We start from the raw sequence: 14,868 nt of genomic DNA on the forward strand, positions 1-14,868 counted from the left end.
TCTTCAACCAGCCTGTTTAAACTCTGACCAAACATGTTGCTAATATAATGTTCTTACCACTCGACTCTTTAGAGCTAGGTTAATGTTACTCACCTAATTATTGAGCTGTGTGGGCTCCTAAGTTTAGTCCCCCCCTTTTTTTTAATAATTAACATGAACTTAGGAGCTTTCTTTCCATCAGGGAGGGCTGTTGCGCGTGCAGAGGTTAGCGGGCATTAACTGTAATGTCAGAGACTTCTCTCACAGCTTGGACTCTGATCAAGACTGTAATTACTGTACAACTTATACAACAAAAACAGTAAAGAAAAGCTTGGGCGTAGCTGGGTGCAGTCAAGCAGCCTTGGAAAACTCCTCTCAGCAGAAGCAGCAGCGTTCAGTGTGCAGCATGCTAGACTGACAGAGATTAGAGTAGCAGGATCTAATTGGTCCCTTTCATGATTCCTCCATGTTAATTAGCGATGTTAAGTGAAATCACAGCCAGTAAGTGTGAATCACCAGCTCTGGTAAGAGAAGCAATCATCTGCTTAATTTTTATCCTTGGCTCATCGAGTCATTTTTTTCTGTCACATCAGTCTAATTTGGCTTTGAAATGTGGGAGCCAGTTGAAAACCTGGACGTCGGCGACGCCGAGAGTCGTCTGCCCAGTGACAATGATGCCTCTTTATTAGCGGTAAATCATTACATTAGCGTCTGAGCGGGACACACCACTGGGCAACGGTCTAGTCAGCTCCTTGGCACACAGCAGCATGGCGGCCATGCCAATCAGGCTCATGTCCCGAGCAAATCTGGGCTGAGTCCGACGGCGATCTTTGCCATGTCTGTTGAATACTCATCCGCAGAGAAACCTCCATCAAACACTGTCAGCAACACTGCACGGCACTGGTGAAGCAGAACGTGTACAAGGTGCGACAGGAATGTACCCACTGACTCACTACACTCATTAATTAATTTTCTTTTCTGCAGTGGCTCCTCCTGCTCGACAATTACATTATGTAGAACAATTAAAATGCAAATTTTTCTACAAGTACCGCGCATATTTTAAACACTCAAGGCGTTGTTAATTGCAGTATCCAGTAGCCTGTGTAGCGTGAGACTTCTTCGCACCTGTAGTTCGGTTCATTTGGTCCGGACTCGCACTGACATTTCCACAATGAACCACGGTGAGTAAACATGGAAGCCGTACAGGCTGAAAGGTAGCCGGACAGCTTTGGTGATGACGTCCTGTGTCAACAGCGCATCATCAAATGGCAGCAGGTCATGCAGCACTTTAATGCTTCTAATGTGTATATTTATGTTTCACACAGAGCTAACGATCTGATTGTTTGTGTTGTTAGACTGCAAATCAGCCAATTCTCATGAATAATGACCAACAGGTACAACCCCGATTCCAAGTAATAATGTTAATAATTTAACACTTAAGATCATCAGCTTCATTGATTTTTGAAAATATCTGCTTATTCTGAATTTGATGCAGCAACAAGTTTCAAACAAGTTGGACAAGAGCAACTAAAGACTGGGAAAGATGTGGAACGCTCCAAAAAACACCTGTTTGGAACGTTCCACAGGTTAACAGTTCATTGGTAACAGGTGATGGTATCATGATTGGGTATGAAAGGAGCATCCTGGAAAGGCTCAGTCGTTCACAAGCGAGGATGGAGCGAGTTCACCCCTTTGTGAACACATGACTGTATGAAGGATGTTACTACATGATCTCAAGGACACTTTGTAAAACACGGTTTACTTGCAAATGATTGCATTCTGTGTGCAAATGAGTGCATTCTGTGTGCAAATGAGTGCATTCTGTGTTCTGTGTTGACATTTTTACAGTGTCCCAACTTGGAATCGGGGTTGTAGATGCGGCACAAAAAAACAGTCTTGCACAAGGAAGTATTACTGTGGGATCACTCTGTCACACACTTATTAATGGACTTAATAAACTGCTAAAATACGCAGTAGAATACAAATACAACAGAACACAAAACACTAGAAAACACTACACTAGAGCCTGTTTGGAAGTGGTCTTGGTCCAGTTGTTGTGTCTTCATCAGGGTTTGATTGACATCTTTCCCACCACCCCTAATGAACCGTACTAGCCAGACATGTGCACCAGGGTTTGTTTAACTGAACCAAAAAGGTTCATTGTGAAAGCATCCATTCATTATATGAGGCGGCGAGGGAGATGTACAGTCAGAAAATCCCTTACAAGTATTTATAATAGACCTTGTTTTCCCTTGGCTTTGGAGAAGCTTCGTGTCTTATATTTCTGTGTAAGTAAGAGGTTACTTGTACTTTAAAGCTGCAACACTGTAATGCAGATTCGCTCTCACTGTTGAGTCATCATCCCTCAGAAAGGGGCTTCTTTCACCCTCGCTGCATGACGCTGAGAAATGAAGGTAGACAGAGAAAGTGGAGGCACAGTTTCATCTTGGTGGTGGTGAGAGCTTCTGCGTTTACTCTGACAACCTCATGTTGTCTCCTAATTAGGTCCTCAGCTTGAGCACCGTGAAGAGAGACAAGGAAAAGAGAGTAAAAACAGGTGTTATTCACTTTACCTGATTTCTCGGTCGTGCTTGCAGGCGAGCAGTTATGCTTGATGCACCATGCATTAACGTGCCTCGAGGAGCAGCACCACTGTTAAATTGAACTCTGTGCTGCAGCATTTAGTGTCTTCGTGGGAATGGATTACTTTCATAATTGCTTTTTTTTTTTTTCGTGGTAGATGGATGTGCTTTTAGGAATCCATTGTGATTTCCTTAAGATTCATCCATCATTGATTTGCAAGAAAATTAAACATAAACCCGATAGATGAGGCCTCAAACTGTGCCTGACTGAGATAACACCAGCAGTCACATTCAGGCTTGAGGAGCGAAAATGGCCAATAGCACACTGAATGAAACTGGATGACATTTCCCATCATTGTCTGTGATCTGCTCTTTTCTTTTTTTGTCATCGTGAATATCACTTTGTACTTTCAGACGCATGAGAATATCAATTTTACCATAAATATTCAGGAACTTAATTAACCACGGAAACTAAAATGAAATAATGCGTTGTGGTTTTTTTCCTTGTCATAATTTTATTAGAATTAAGGAAAGAAAATGAGATATTGTAATTTTCCTTTTACCCAGGAGTCTGATGTTTGTCCAATTAAGCCCTAAAAGCCCGAAAAGATAAGTTTTTTTTTTCTCAATCAAAAACTAAACTTTCACAATGGATTAAAAAAAATGCAATTTACTTCCATTTTGGACATTTAAAGGAGAGCTTTGAAAAAAAGGAGTTAACATCTAACCTGTTTTCCAGTGAGCGTGAGTCACAGTCAAACCTCATTTGCTGTGCAGTTATTCCACTTCACCTTCTGTGCTGTTACAATAAATGCAGAATTTATGTGTATTCATATGAAAACAGCCTCTCAGAGGGCTTCGACATTGTTTTTAATCTCCTATCTTGATGTCTTGCTTATGATGTGATGATTGAGTCGTTTCATGTCAGTGTGAGTTAAACTTGGGTTCTTTTGTGTGCTCTTTCTCAGCCCCAGGGCTCCTTTTTGAGTGGATTTAATGGAGATGCAAATCTGAACGGTTGCCCCATTTCCACTGAAAAAAGTGTGTTAGTTATTCCTGAAAAATACATCAGATTCAAATACAGAAATCCACAATCTTTTAGAAAGAAGTGCCTACAGCTTTGTTTTTTTTATTGAAATGCACTTTGAAAAACTGCATTGGCCTGAGTGGAGGTTTTATCCAAAGCTTGTGAGTGATTTATTGGGCCTGTATTGGAAGTCAAAGTCTGATCGGCAAAACCTTTGTCACCATTGCTTGTCCTGCCTCACTGTACCTCCTACCTGTCTTGCTGAGTGTCACTATCACGGGTGATAAATAGACACTCAGCTCCTAATCACTGCCATCTCGGTGCCATTACTGAATGGGCCGCTCATTTCAGGGTTGGCAAGACAGCTCGGCCCGGCCGCCCTGCCAGAGGCGTCGGTGCTTTGTCTCAAGAAATGTCACTTGTCCAGGGATGAAGCCAGCGCCTTGGCTGTGCAACAGCCCTGCTATTATTACCTGCTTTATAGAGTTACATAACACATGACAATGCATGTTAAAGGAACGACATTTTGGGAATTATGTTCATTCACTTTCTTGCCAAAGGTTACATAAAGAGATTGGTAGCACTTTCATATCTATCAGGTTAATACAAAGACAGAGCCAGCAGCTAGATAGCTTGAGGGGGAAACACTGGGAATCAGCTAGCCTGGCTCCGTCCAAAGAAAGCAACAACTACCAGCGCCTGTAAAGCTCAGTAATTAACACGCTGTATCCCGTTTATTTAATCCAAGCAATGACGTGTAAAAGCAATATCTGCTGGCTACAGCTTCTTATTTACTGAACAGAGACCAGAGAGGTATCGATTTACTCGTCTAAGTGCTTAAAAATTAGTTTGTCGTCAAGTCAGCGATGGGGCGAAATCTTCGCAGAAATATTTTGCTGGCAGCATTTAACAGGCGGATTGAAAGGCAAACACATTTGATGATTTATTGGTGCCAAGTATTGATTTACCTTAAGTGTAATAGAAATGGGATTAAGTATCTAAATATTCTAAATAGAAGAAACACATATATGGAGATGAATTATCCCAGCGAACAGATGCCAGTGACTCCCCATCTCTATGCTTTTACTCAGAGTGGAGATAATTGCCCTCTCTGGCTCCCAGTTACACTTTCCTTATCATTCACACTTGAGATAGCAATTTCCTTCTCAATGGGTCTCTTAGTCAGTGCGCAGCAGTCTGCTTCAACCTTCAGCTAGCATAAGAGTCAGTAATTATGGTGAGATATTGAGGCACATACAGTTTTACCTCTTATTTCATATTTCATTTAGAAAAGAAGTAGACCAAGTACATTTAATGTTGCCAAACAGAAACAACAACATAGCTCAAGTCCTCTTCTCACAAGGTTTCAGAGTTGCAGCATGAATATATTAGTATATGTATGTCTGAGATAAGTGAAGGGTTCTCAGGAAATGCAGGTGTCTTGTGCTTGATTTTGCCTTAAGACAAAATATGTATTTTATCTTTGATTAATTTGCATTATCCACCAGTGCAACATCCACTACTGTTATGCGAATATGTGCAAATCAAAATACTGTAAAAGGCTCTTGTTGCTAACTCTGTGGTTTGATAGTAGCAGAAGAAGGTGCTATGAGAGAACAGAGTTCAAGGAGTGACAGTCCAGACCACAAACAAACAAAAACAGTTGTAAAACATGATGTAAATGTGACGTTTATGTTTGTTTCATGTATTAATTTGAGGAAGGTTACAGCCTCCTCATCGGCCCGTGCGGGTCTGATGTTTTCATCTGCTCCCATCTGTCTTCCCTCCAGTCGAGTGAAGGCTTCAGTGGACACTTAAGTCACATGCTCCATGTGCGTCATGATTTGTTCACTGACGCTGTTTCCACTGTACTTTGTCCCATTTTGTTTTTATGGACACATCATTTTTCCCACCTCAGCCAAACAAACTGTGAAAACGTGTGAAAATGCACATGAAACAGGTGCAGGGGAGCACACGTCTTCAAAAATCTGCTGCTTTGTTTTGCTCTTTTTTAGAGCAATGCTGATTTTATTCAGCAGTTATTTCACTGCCTGTGGTTTTGATCACGCACCATTAAGCCACAGTCCATAAAACTCAACACTTGCTGGTCTATGTCTCTCAACCGTTCAGGTAAATAAAGACCCCAGCTACTATTTGAGAACTTGGCTTTAAGTATCAGTAGTAGTGGCTCTGAGTTAATAATTTGGGATTTTACTGTAACCATTTAAAGAAATCTTGGGCTTATCTGGTACAGAAGACAATTCATCTTAATTTTCTCAGTGTCAAAAAGAACAGGACCAACAGACGACATTTCAAAAAGTACAGCAAAGGAGTTTCAATGAAACTCCGCTGGAGCCAGTAAACTTACCCCACGTTAATCGATATTGCCCTTCAGTTGTCAGAGACAAAAGAGGAAACTAAACACTGGGGAACATGATTACATGGCTTTGACTGTCTGACCTGACTTTTTGAGACTGACCTGGCTGGAGTCGTTGATTGCTTTGGAGAGTCCATTACAAATGGTGTGCGAGATGCGAAGGGGAGCATGGGAGCTCAGTGGTGAGAGAGACTGCCTCATAAGCAGAAGTTCACCAGTCCACATCTGACCTTCAACAGCCACACAACACTGAATCTTAGCTCAAAAGAACAGCCAGCTAATGTAAAACAACCCCAAAGTGAAGCCTAAACTGCGACTTCTTTGGGTCTTAATGTTGTATTTCAGGCCATCCCTCCAAACTACACCTGGCAGTGACCATGGTGCTGATATTGATATTGACGCTTTGATGCTGGCAAATAATCTTGATGCTGAACTTGCACTTCTTTATTGGCTTGTTATCATTCTTGTATTATACTGTCACAGACTGATGAATACACCACACTTTCCTAATGGGGGATAATAAGGTTAGTCAGTCAGGAGAGGTTTCACAGCCAAAACAATCACAGCCAAAGTGGCTTTGTGTGACGAATGCCGACATGCTGTAAGTAAAAGCATGATGAGGTTGTTTGTTTCCTCGCAGGTTCAGGTTGCTCTTTAAAAATAGGCCTGATGATTTCTTTATTCTTGTCAGCAAATAACATGAGAAGACCGAAACCAACAAAGACTCTACTGACGAGTGACCTGATGAAGCTCATTCCTCTCGGCTGTACGCCTTGATTGATGTCCTCCGTCAGTGCTGTAAATACTCACTAGAGCACAGACTTTTGTTGCTTCTATCCCAACTTTTTTGAAATGTGTTGCTGCATCAAATGCAGAATAAGCATATATTTACAAAAATCAATGAAGTTAATGAACTGAAACATAAATATATTGTCTTTGTACTGTTTTGAATTGAGTATATATCACAAGGGATTAGCATATTAACCATCATATTCAGCTGTTTTGTGTTTTTCACTGCGCCAAACTTTTTTGGAATATGTCTTTCACATATCTGGGGTCTCAAAGCCCAATTAATCTACCAGCTATCCCATTTACAAAATACATTTACACTGACAAACCCACAGCGTAAGTAATAAAACCTATTTGTGATGACTGCAGTGTATTATCATGTCCCATAAACAGCACTGTGTTGCTTTTCCGCTGTCTGAGACCTTGGCTGAATATGACATTTGACAATTTGATCTCTCTCTCTTGGTTCAACAGAACGGCGAGGCATCACTCTTTGAGGTGAACATCCGTTACGTTGGCGGGTTGCTGTCGGCGTACTACCTGACAGGAGAGGAGGTAAGATTAATAGATGTCTGTTATCCCTCTGCTCTGGTGAGATCTGCTGCTTCCTTTATCCCAAACCAGTCCCGCAGTTTCAGTGATGAGCAGGCTGTCTCTGACTGTGACTGCGTTTGTGTGCGTGCATGCGTGCGTCACAATTGTGTCCATATTACACGTCGCAGGTTTTCCAACCAAAACAGCATAGCTTGCTTCATGTTTGCAGGCATCCAGAAGTTGTGTTGACTGCAGTTAACCCTCAACAAGACCCCGTTTTGGCAAAGCAATAAGTTGTGTTATTTAAAATGTGATATATGATACTTTTATCTTGATTTTAGCATCTTACACAGTGCTGAACAGTTTCTCTTTATCCATTTTCCAGCCTTCCGTTCATTTTTCAGCTATTAATACATAGAATAACAAATCAAGTATCCCAACCTTGCTGAACTGTAGTCTGTTACGTGCTTGGCTGAAGGTGGATGAAAGCCAAAGATTACTCTGTTGAGAAAACAGAGAATACAATCTGCTGCTTAAATCAATTCACGTTTTTGATTCTGGGTTTATTTTAGATATGGTGCAACTGCAGCAACACATTGTGTTGAAATGCTCCGCCACTGACTGGGGCCTGACAGGCGTCTTCTGCCATGGCTCCTCTGTGTTGTGTTCTGAGCCGTCCGTCATGCCAAAATGATGGACAAAATGAGATTTCTCAGAAATGAAGTTGAAATATTTAAAGCTGGTGGTCGTAACACAAACCCACAGGGTCGTTAAGTTATCCGGGAGAGTGCTGTGTTTCTATGTTTAGTAAGAAGAACATTTAATTTACTGCACAGAATTGTGAAAAGCACTTTGCAACTCTATATGTGTCTAAAAGAAGGTGAGAGAAGAAGTGTCAATTAGAAAATGTGTGGCATTTAAGTAATTTAAGAGTATAGCGTGGGTTTAATGACCTTATTCCATTAACAGGGCCATTACAGGACCTTTATAAATTTGGTCTTTTTCAGCCTTATTGCATGTATTATTTGCTCCATTTCATAAAAGTCAGAAAACTAAAGTGAAAGTAATCACCCGTAAGTATACACTGGGTCAGATCTGTGCAGTCCTGTCGCAGTATGAAAGTATTAAAGTGACATATATTGAGAGTTCAGGGAGCAGTGATCAGAACTGAGAGGTTATTTGGTTAAATTTGGGAGTCAAAGTGAATCAGAGCTGCTTTTCTCTGCTCGATAAACTGCCACAGTCGTGTCCTTGAAGAGGCCGCAGCCGCTCCAGTGAAGCTGCTCAGCGGCCAAGTGCAAAGGCCCGTGGTTACGATGGACGGCGACCAGGTGTGAAGCTGTGAAACTTTATGAGTGTGAACAGCGGCCTTGGCAGAAAAGAACTATGAGCGGTCTGTAAACCTTGGCTGGATAAAGAAAGGTTTAAAAATTGCCTGTGACAACCACACAGCACAAATGGTCCAGTTCATTATCAGTGGATTGTGAAGTCACCGGAGGTCATCGTGTCACCGTAATGAGCATCTGCCTGTAGCAGCCTCCTGGAGCGAACACTCACCATACACTGCAATTGTGTTGTTTTGAACAGCACTCTATCCAAGAGGCCGAAATCTGTGCAGAAGCAGCATTAATGGAGAGAGGATCCAGTAACATATGAACACTCAAGTCGGTTTAATGGACATTGATTTGCAGGCCGAGCGAGCTGAGGGGAGAGCAGCATAAAATTGTCCGCCACTGCTGGATGAGTGAAATATGAATACACTGCCAGAGCAGAAGATATTGTTGAATCCATTACTCCACATTTGCGTGCCATTAATGCCATCCAGAAAATGTTCTCCGATTTTATTCACTGGTCCATGGAAATTTCTATATATGGCATCCGTAATGACATTTTCTAATATGAGTGAGTGTGTGTGTGCAGGGGTGTGCAAAGAAGCAGTGTATCGGCGAACTTGCTGTACTTATCTTATTGTGTCTGGGTGAAGAAAACCAACATGCAGCAGCCAATTTCAGCACCTTTACATATCGTAGCATGCAGACATTGCCTTTTAGTTCTTAACTTCTTGAAGTGACTTCTTGCAAAATAACCAAGACAAGTAAACCATGAGACCATCGTCCTGCATCATTGTGGACATCAAATTCCATATCTGACAATAAGTCATTAATGTCTTTACAACACTTCACGTCTATATATTATCTCTGGCATTCACAAAGAGCTCATTGTTAGTCGTGACTGGTCTTCATCTGTCATAACGTGACGATCAGGTAGAAAGAGGCTGAAAAACAGGCATACTACATATTTTTTGTTGTGATATCACAGGGATCATTGTGTGGATGCTATTTTTCCTCATTCTTACACAATACACAAGAGTAGGACACAAACTCAGCACACATCTGTTTAATTCACTCTTCTGATGTGTCTGCACTCACATGCTGATTTACAAAATGATCTTGCATAAATACAGGCAATGCATTTCTTATTACAGATCCGGAGATGGCTTTCTTACCAAGATGGTTTTTAGTAGTTTAATGTCAGAATTGACACCAGAGTTTGATTGACAGCGCTCAAACCGGCCTCAACAAAGCAAACCAAACATCCAAATGCTCCAGTTTCCTCTTGCTTTGCCCCAATTTCTTCCTCTCACCACACTGAAGACATTATTGGCCCTGTTTAAAATGCGTCTTGGGTGATCCAATGTGTCTATCATGCATCTCCAAGGTGTCTGCTGACCTCTTGTGTTCAGCCTCACACACAAATATTACATGTTGGCAGATTTGTTTCACATGGGCCAACAGAGCTAGCTAAGAAAACAGAGGAACTAGTCTAAGTAACTAATATACATGCACGGGCTATTCCACCTGTTGAGGTTGGCAGGAAAATGTCAATCAAGACTTGCAAACGATCGCAGGACGAGACAAAAAAACCCACATGCATCAGATCTCCTCTCTGTCATCACATCCTGCATTGATGAGGTATGTTCCTGTTGGGTCCTCGTCTGAGACGCATCAGGACACGTTAGCGTTTACACTACACCTCAGCGAGCGGTTTGAGCGATCGGATCGCAGTGAGTCTTGGTGGTTGCGTACGCTTGTATTTAGCACTGTCTCTTTGCAATTGGATCACCCAAGACGGATGTTAACGCCAGGTGTGAGCAGGGTCATTGTCTTTGCGGTTAGTGTTAACATCCGTCTCTGTTGCTCGCTGTTTCCCGACGTTCTTTTCTTTGGACTTTCTTATCGTTTATAGTGCACATTCTTTCTTACGAGATGAAGCACACCATCCCGGTTTCCTGATGGATGTATCAATACCCTTTGCCCTGGTGCAGTTATCCATCACATGGCTCAGTTGTGTGCTTTCTGTGAAGGGTCCCTGAGACCGAAATTTATGGCTACCTGATCCCCCTCCCCTTGATTCCCCCATTAGGGTTTTTTTTCCCAGGAGTCTGCTGTTCCATCCAAATGATAAAACTGACAGATTGAAGGTCTGTCGCTGCTGCAGAGGCTTAAATCACCTGAGATACAGTGTTGGAGACTATTACCAGATTGTGGATCCAGTTTGACCAGAGGACATTCTGCAGCTGGTGCCGCTGTAAATGATTGCTTGGGAGCGGCTGATGATTATGGCTCCTCGCGGGATGCAGTTTGCTGGTGAAGTGCTTGGAGCAGAACAGGAGCACCACCTGACCATTAATAACCTCCTGTTGTTTTGACCACGTGTGTGTACTCTATATATGTGTGTGTTTTCTCGGGGCAACAGAAGGATCGTGGTTAGTCTTTATGGAAGCAGTCCCCAGGTTAAATGTCTTGTTCAAACGGGTCTGGCCGTAGCTCCTTTTGCTTTCGTTTCATCATTCACCGTCACACGCTCCTGGCCAGGCCAAATGCCGCCAACAGAAGTGGCAATTACAGTACAGCAGGTGTTAGATGCGCATTTCCTTCTGTGATGAGCCTATTTGTGTGGCAGTTTGTCTGTGCCTAAGGGCTGCATTATGATTTCTCTGTTGATTTTCTTTTTTTTTTGTGTGTGTGTGGGGGGGGTGTTGCAATATCATACAATTAAGATTGAAGTGTTGCTAACTAGTATCATAAAGATTGTTTATTGTCTCAGCGCAGATAATCAGCCTTTGAAGCCGAGGCTGAAGTTTCTCGTCCCTGGTGTGTCTGTTCTCTGCTGTGTAACTGAAGGAGATCAGATACAGTAAAATTGCCCCCCGTGTGGTTTCCCGAGTTGTAAAGGCATCATAGTTGTGCGCGTTCACACAAGGATGGCAGCGAAATGTTACTGTCTATTTTGTCAGTGTTGATTTGTTAATTTAGCTTTCCTGCAATCAGTTTACTCCATTTTGTTTGCTACCTGAGGCTAATTTATTGCTAGTGCAACATTCTCAGTTACTGTTTGATTGCAGCTGCCCTGACTGTCATGTATTTTACTCTCTTCACTTTCTCTCTTGTGGATTACGTCCGTGTATATTTACCAGATTTATTACTGCGTTGCTCTTCCTTCGGGGACTAACTGTTACTTCTTATATTTTGTTTGTTCCTGGCATGAGGGACAGTGTAACTAATTTAACAATACTTATATTAATTTCATTACCACTGTAGCTGCTGAGCTAACCGCTTACAAGCTAGTCAGCTGGGTCTCTCCACTGCCAACCAGTTAGGGAGCACTTTAGCTTGTAGTTGTCACAGATTATTTAAAATATATATTTGTACAATGGACTCCAGTCTCTCAATCTCCATGACTGACAAAACAGGTTCAATAAAACTTGGTCGTGACACAAACTCACTTGTTTTCAGTGGAAACTTCAGCTGCTGTCTTCAGCCTTCAGCAGAGGTGTATTTAGCCAGCAGCTGTCGGTGCACGACATGCAGGGTAAGAGTGAGAGGTGATGCCTTCGAATTGAGTGTTTTGTCTGACCGGCAAACCCCTAAATATTGAATGTAAAGTCACATTAAACACAGAAAAGAAGCAGTATTTTTTTACTATGCATTCATGCAGTTTTCCTCAAACTGTTTGTCATAGGAAGATCTCTTATGTTTGGATCTGTTTGTGTGCATTAGCATTAGATGTAGACATAGATGTGCAGCAGCATTCGTGTCTTTTGTGCATATTCTATGTGTCCCTTTTTTCACCTCCATATAAGAACATGCGTTTGCGTGTTGGCTTGACCTCACGTTCTCCGTGGAGCGTGTTTCATTTGTCAGTGTCCATTTATATGCATACAAATGTGTGTGGTGGTGAGACCTTGTTGTCTCATCCCAACATTCTCAACAGAGAACAGTGAGGGGAAAGGGGGGGCGGCGGCGGCAGTGTTGGGGGGGTGGATGGTTGAATTCAATCACGCTTGTGTGAAAATTGCCCGCGGGCTGAACTGAAGCAGCAGGGAGAGAGGGAGGCAGCAGCCGGCAGAGGAGAAGAAAGACATTTGTTCATATGCTCATCAGCAAGAAGAAAGAGGAGATGAGGAGAGAGAGGGAAGGAGAGAGAGAGGGATGGCGGGAGGGGGGATCAAGAGAGGTGAGGAGGACAGAAGAAGTGTGTTCGTATGCCAATCAGCAGCGTGCATGTGATCCAGGGAGGCAGGAGGAGAGGCGGGAGTCCGAGAGACAGAGTATAAAAGAAAAGCAACGTGGGATAAGTATCATTATAGGCACAACATGAAATACAATGTACTATATTATAATACAATGTAACACTTACTGCTCAGTAATAAAGCTGCTCATCGATGCTTTTTGCTCTTGTTCAGCTCAGCTTGGCCTCATAGGCGTCCTAAAAGAGGGAGTCCTCCTGACTGCAGCATTAGAGACGTCCTGTAGTCAGTCTGGACTGTGTTGTAGCTGTAAAGACGCTACTCCACCTGCAGACTTTGTCACTGGATATTTAAAATATCTGCCTGGAAATCAGACAAACTTATTCACAAAGTGATGCAAATGTGATGTTTTTGTATTTGCACACGATGGATTTATTTATAAATATGAATATAGTGTATTCAGGCGGTGGGACTGCACATTTATACCCCTGCAGTTCTGCTTGCTCTGTTTCTGTTTTCTGTGGATCTTATCGCACAAACAAGCATGTAGCCTGGCAGTGAAATAATTATTTAGCCAAGCACTTTAATTGTATGAGGCAGCTGTGTTTCAGCAGGTGGAGTGGTCGTAGAGACTCGTGCTCCACACGTCCACAAAGTATCCTTGAGCAAGACTCCAAACCAGTTCCTCACATTGTAGCTCACTGCCATTGTGATTGTGTGTGTGTGTGAATGGGTGATTGAGAGACAAGATTGTAAAGCACTTTGGAAGAAAAAGATGCAGTCTATTTAATAAGAGGGGGAGGTTAGTCTGAACATGCTTGAAAAACTGTTAAAAGATGGCCATCGGTCCTTTTAGAGTGTCCCCAGGTACTGACTGCTAGTTGTTTGGCCGGTGATCCATGAGCCAGGCACAGTTTTGAGTATGTGTTTCTCTACATCTCATGGAGCTTTCAACTGCAGCTTGAGTGTTGTTTAGAGGACTAGGATCCTGCAGCAGCTGATGATAGACAGCTGTCACTCCCCCCGAATGTAACAGACAGGTGGGCGCACATGCACATGTTTTATTTATACATATAAACAGCCTGAGACTCCAGCTCAAGAAGTACACACAATATGGAGTCTGTTGGCTTATTTAAGATAACAGCCAAGAACAAAAAAGCTCAGCAAATGCTTATATAAAATCTAAATGTGTAAACGATTATGTAGACTTCTGAAAATGACATATTCCATGCATTGTGTTTTAGATTGTCACCTGAGCTATGGGAATCGTTAATTGTCTAATTCACATTTTATTTTCACAAGTCTCTCCCATGACAAATTAAATGAAACTGGAGGAATATGTTTTTAAAAGAGTTTTTCTGGAGAACGGCCCCTAGACTCCCATGTAATTGGTCCTTTCCCATGTGCGACAGACTATTTCTGCCCATGGAAGATGAACAGGAGTCAGGAGACAAATAGACAGAGAGGGAAGCAGGCAAGACAGAGTAAGGAGAAGACAAAAAGAAGCAGAGAGGGAAGCTGGGAAAGAAACGATAACAAAGGAGCCTGAAGGAGAAGAGAGAAAGACAGAAAAGCAGCTCGAGAGTGGAGACAGAGGTCAGGATTAGCATTCATCATTACAATCACTGATAGCAGCCACGTTATGAACCTCGTTTTACTCTGCGAGGACCTGTCAAGCCAACAAAAAAAGGTCAAAGCGCTCATTCTAAAAATAAACTCCCTGCCGCACTACTCCCATCAAGGCATATGTTTTCTGAGAATTAAAATGCTGCTGCAGTTCTCCTCGATAAACACTTTTCATATCTTATTACCTGTTTATTTCCATCCAGGGTCAGTCACACACATTCATGCGTGTAACTGGTCGGCGCGCTTCAATCGGCCTCTCTTACTGTCTGTGGGGTTGAGGGACGAGCTGTTGCTGAATGTTCGGTGAAAAGGCGAGACCCACAAATCTAACCTTTTCTGCTTTAGAGCACCAGAGCTAACGCTAAAGCACTGTGACATACCAGTTTTTTTGGTCTCTGCTAAAGTTCATGAACTTGAATCTTTG

At 42.4% G+C, this 14,868-nt stretch overlaps 1 protein-coding gene across 2 annotated transcripts in view; it reads left to right on the forward strand.

The window, feature by feature from the left end:
• The window catches only part of LOC143324425 (mannosyl-oligosaccharide 1,2-alpha-mannosidase IA), a 175,350-nt gene that overhangs the window by 111,847 nt on the left and 48,635 nt on the right, over window positions 1–14,868 (forward strand). For both annotated transcript variants that reach the window (XM_076736888.1, XM_076736887.1), the window contains exon 4: window positions 7,229–7,309. In XM_076736888.1, the coding sequence (XP_076593003.1) occupies window positions 7,229–7,309 (81 nt within the window). The remainder of the gene's footprint in view (window positions 1–7,228; window positions 7,310–14,868) is intronic.

This window comes from Chaetodon auriga, chromosome 8 (assembly GCF_051107435.1).
Source record: "Chaetodon auriga isolate fChaAug3 chromosome 8, fChaAug3.hap1, whole genome shotgun sequence".
Taxonomy (NCBI): domain Eukaryota; kingdom Metazoa; phylum Chordata; class Actinopteri; order Chaetodontiformes; family Chaetodontidae; genus Chaetodon; species Chaetodon auriga.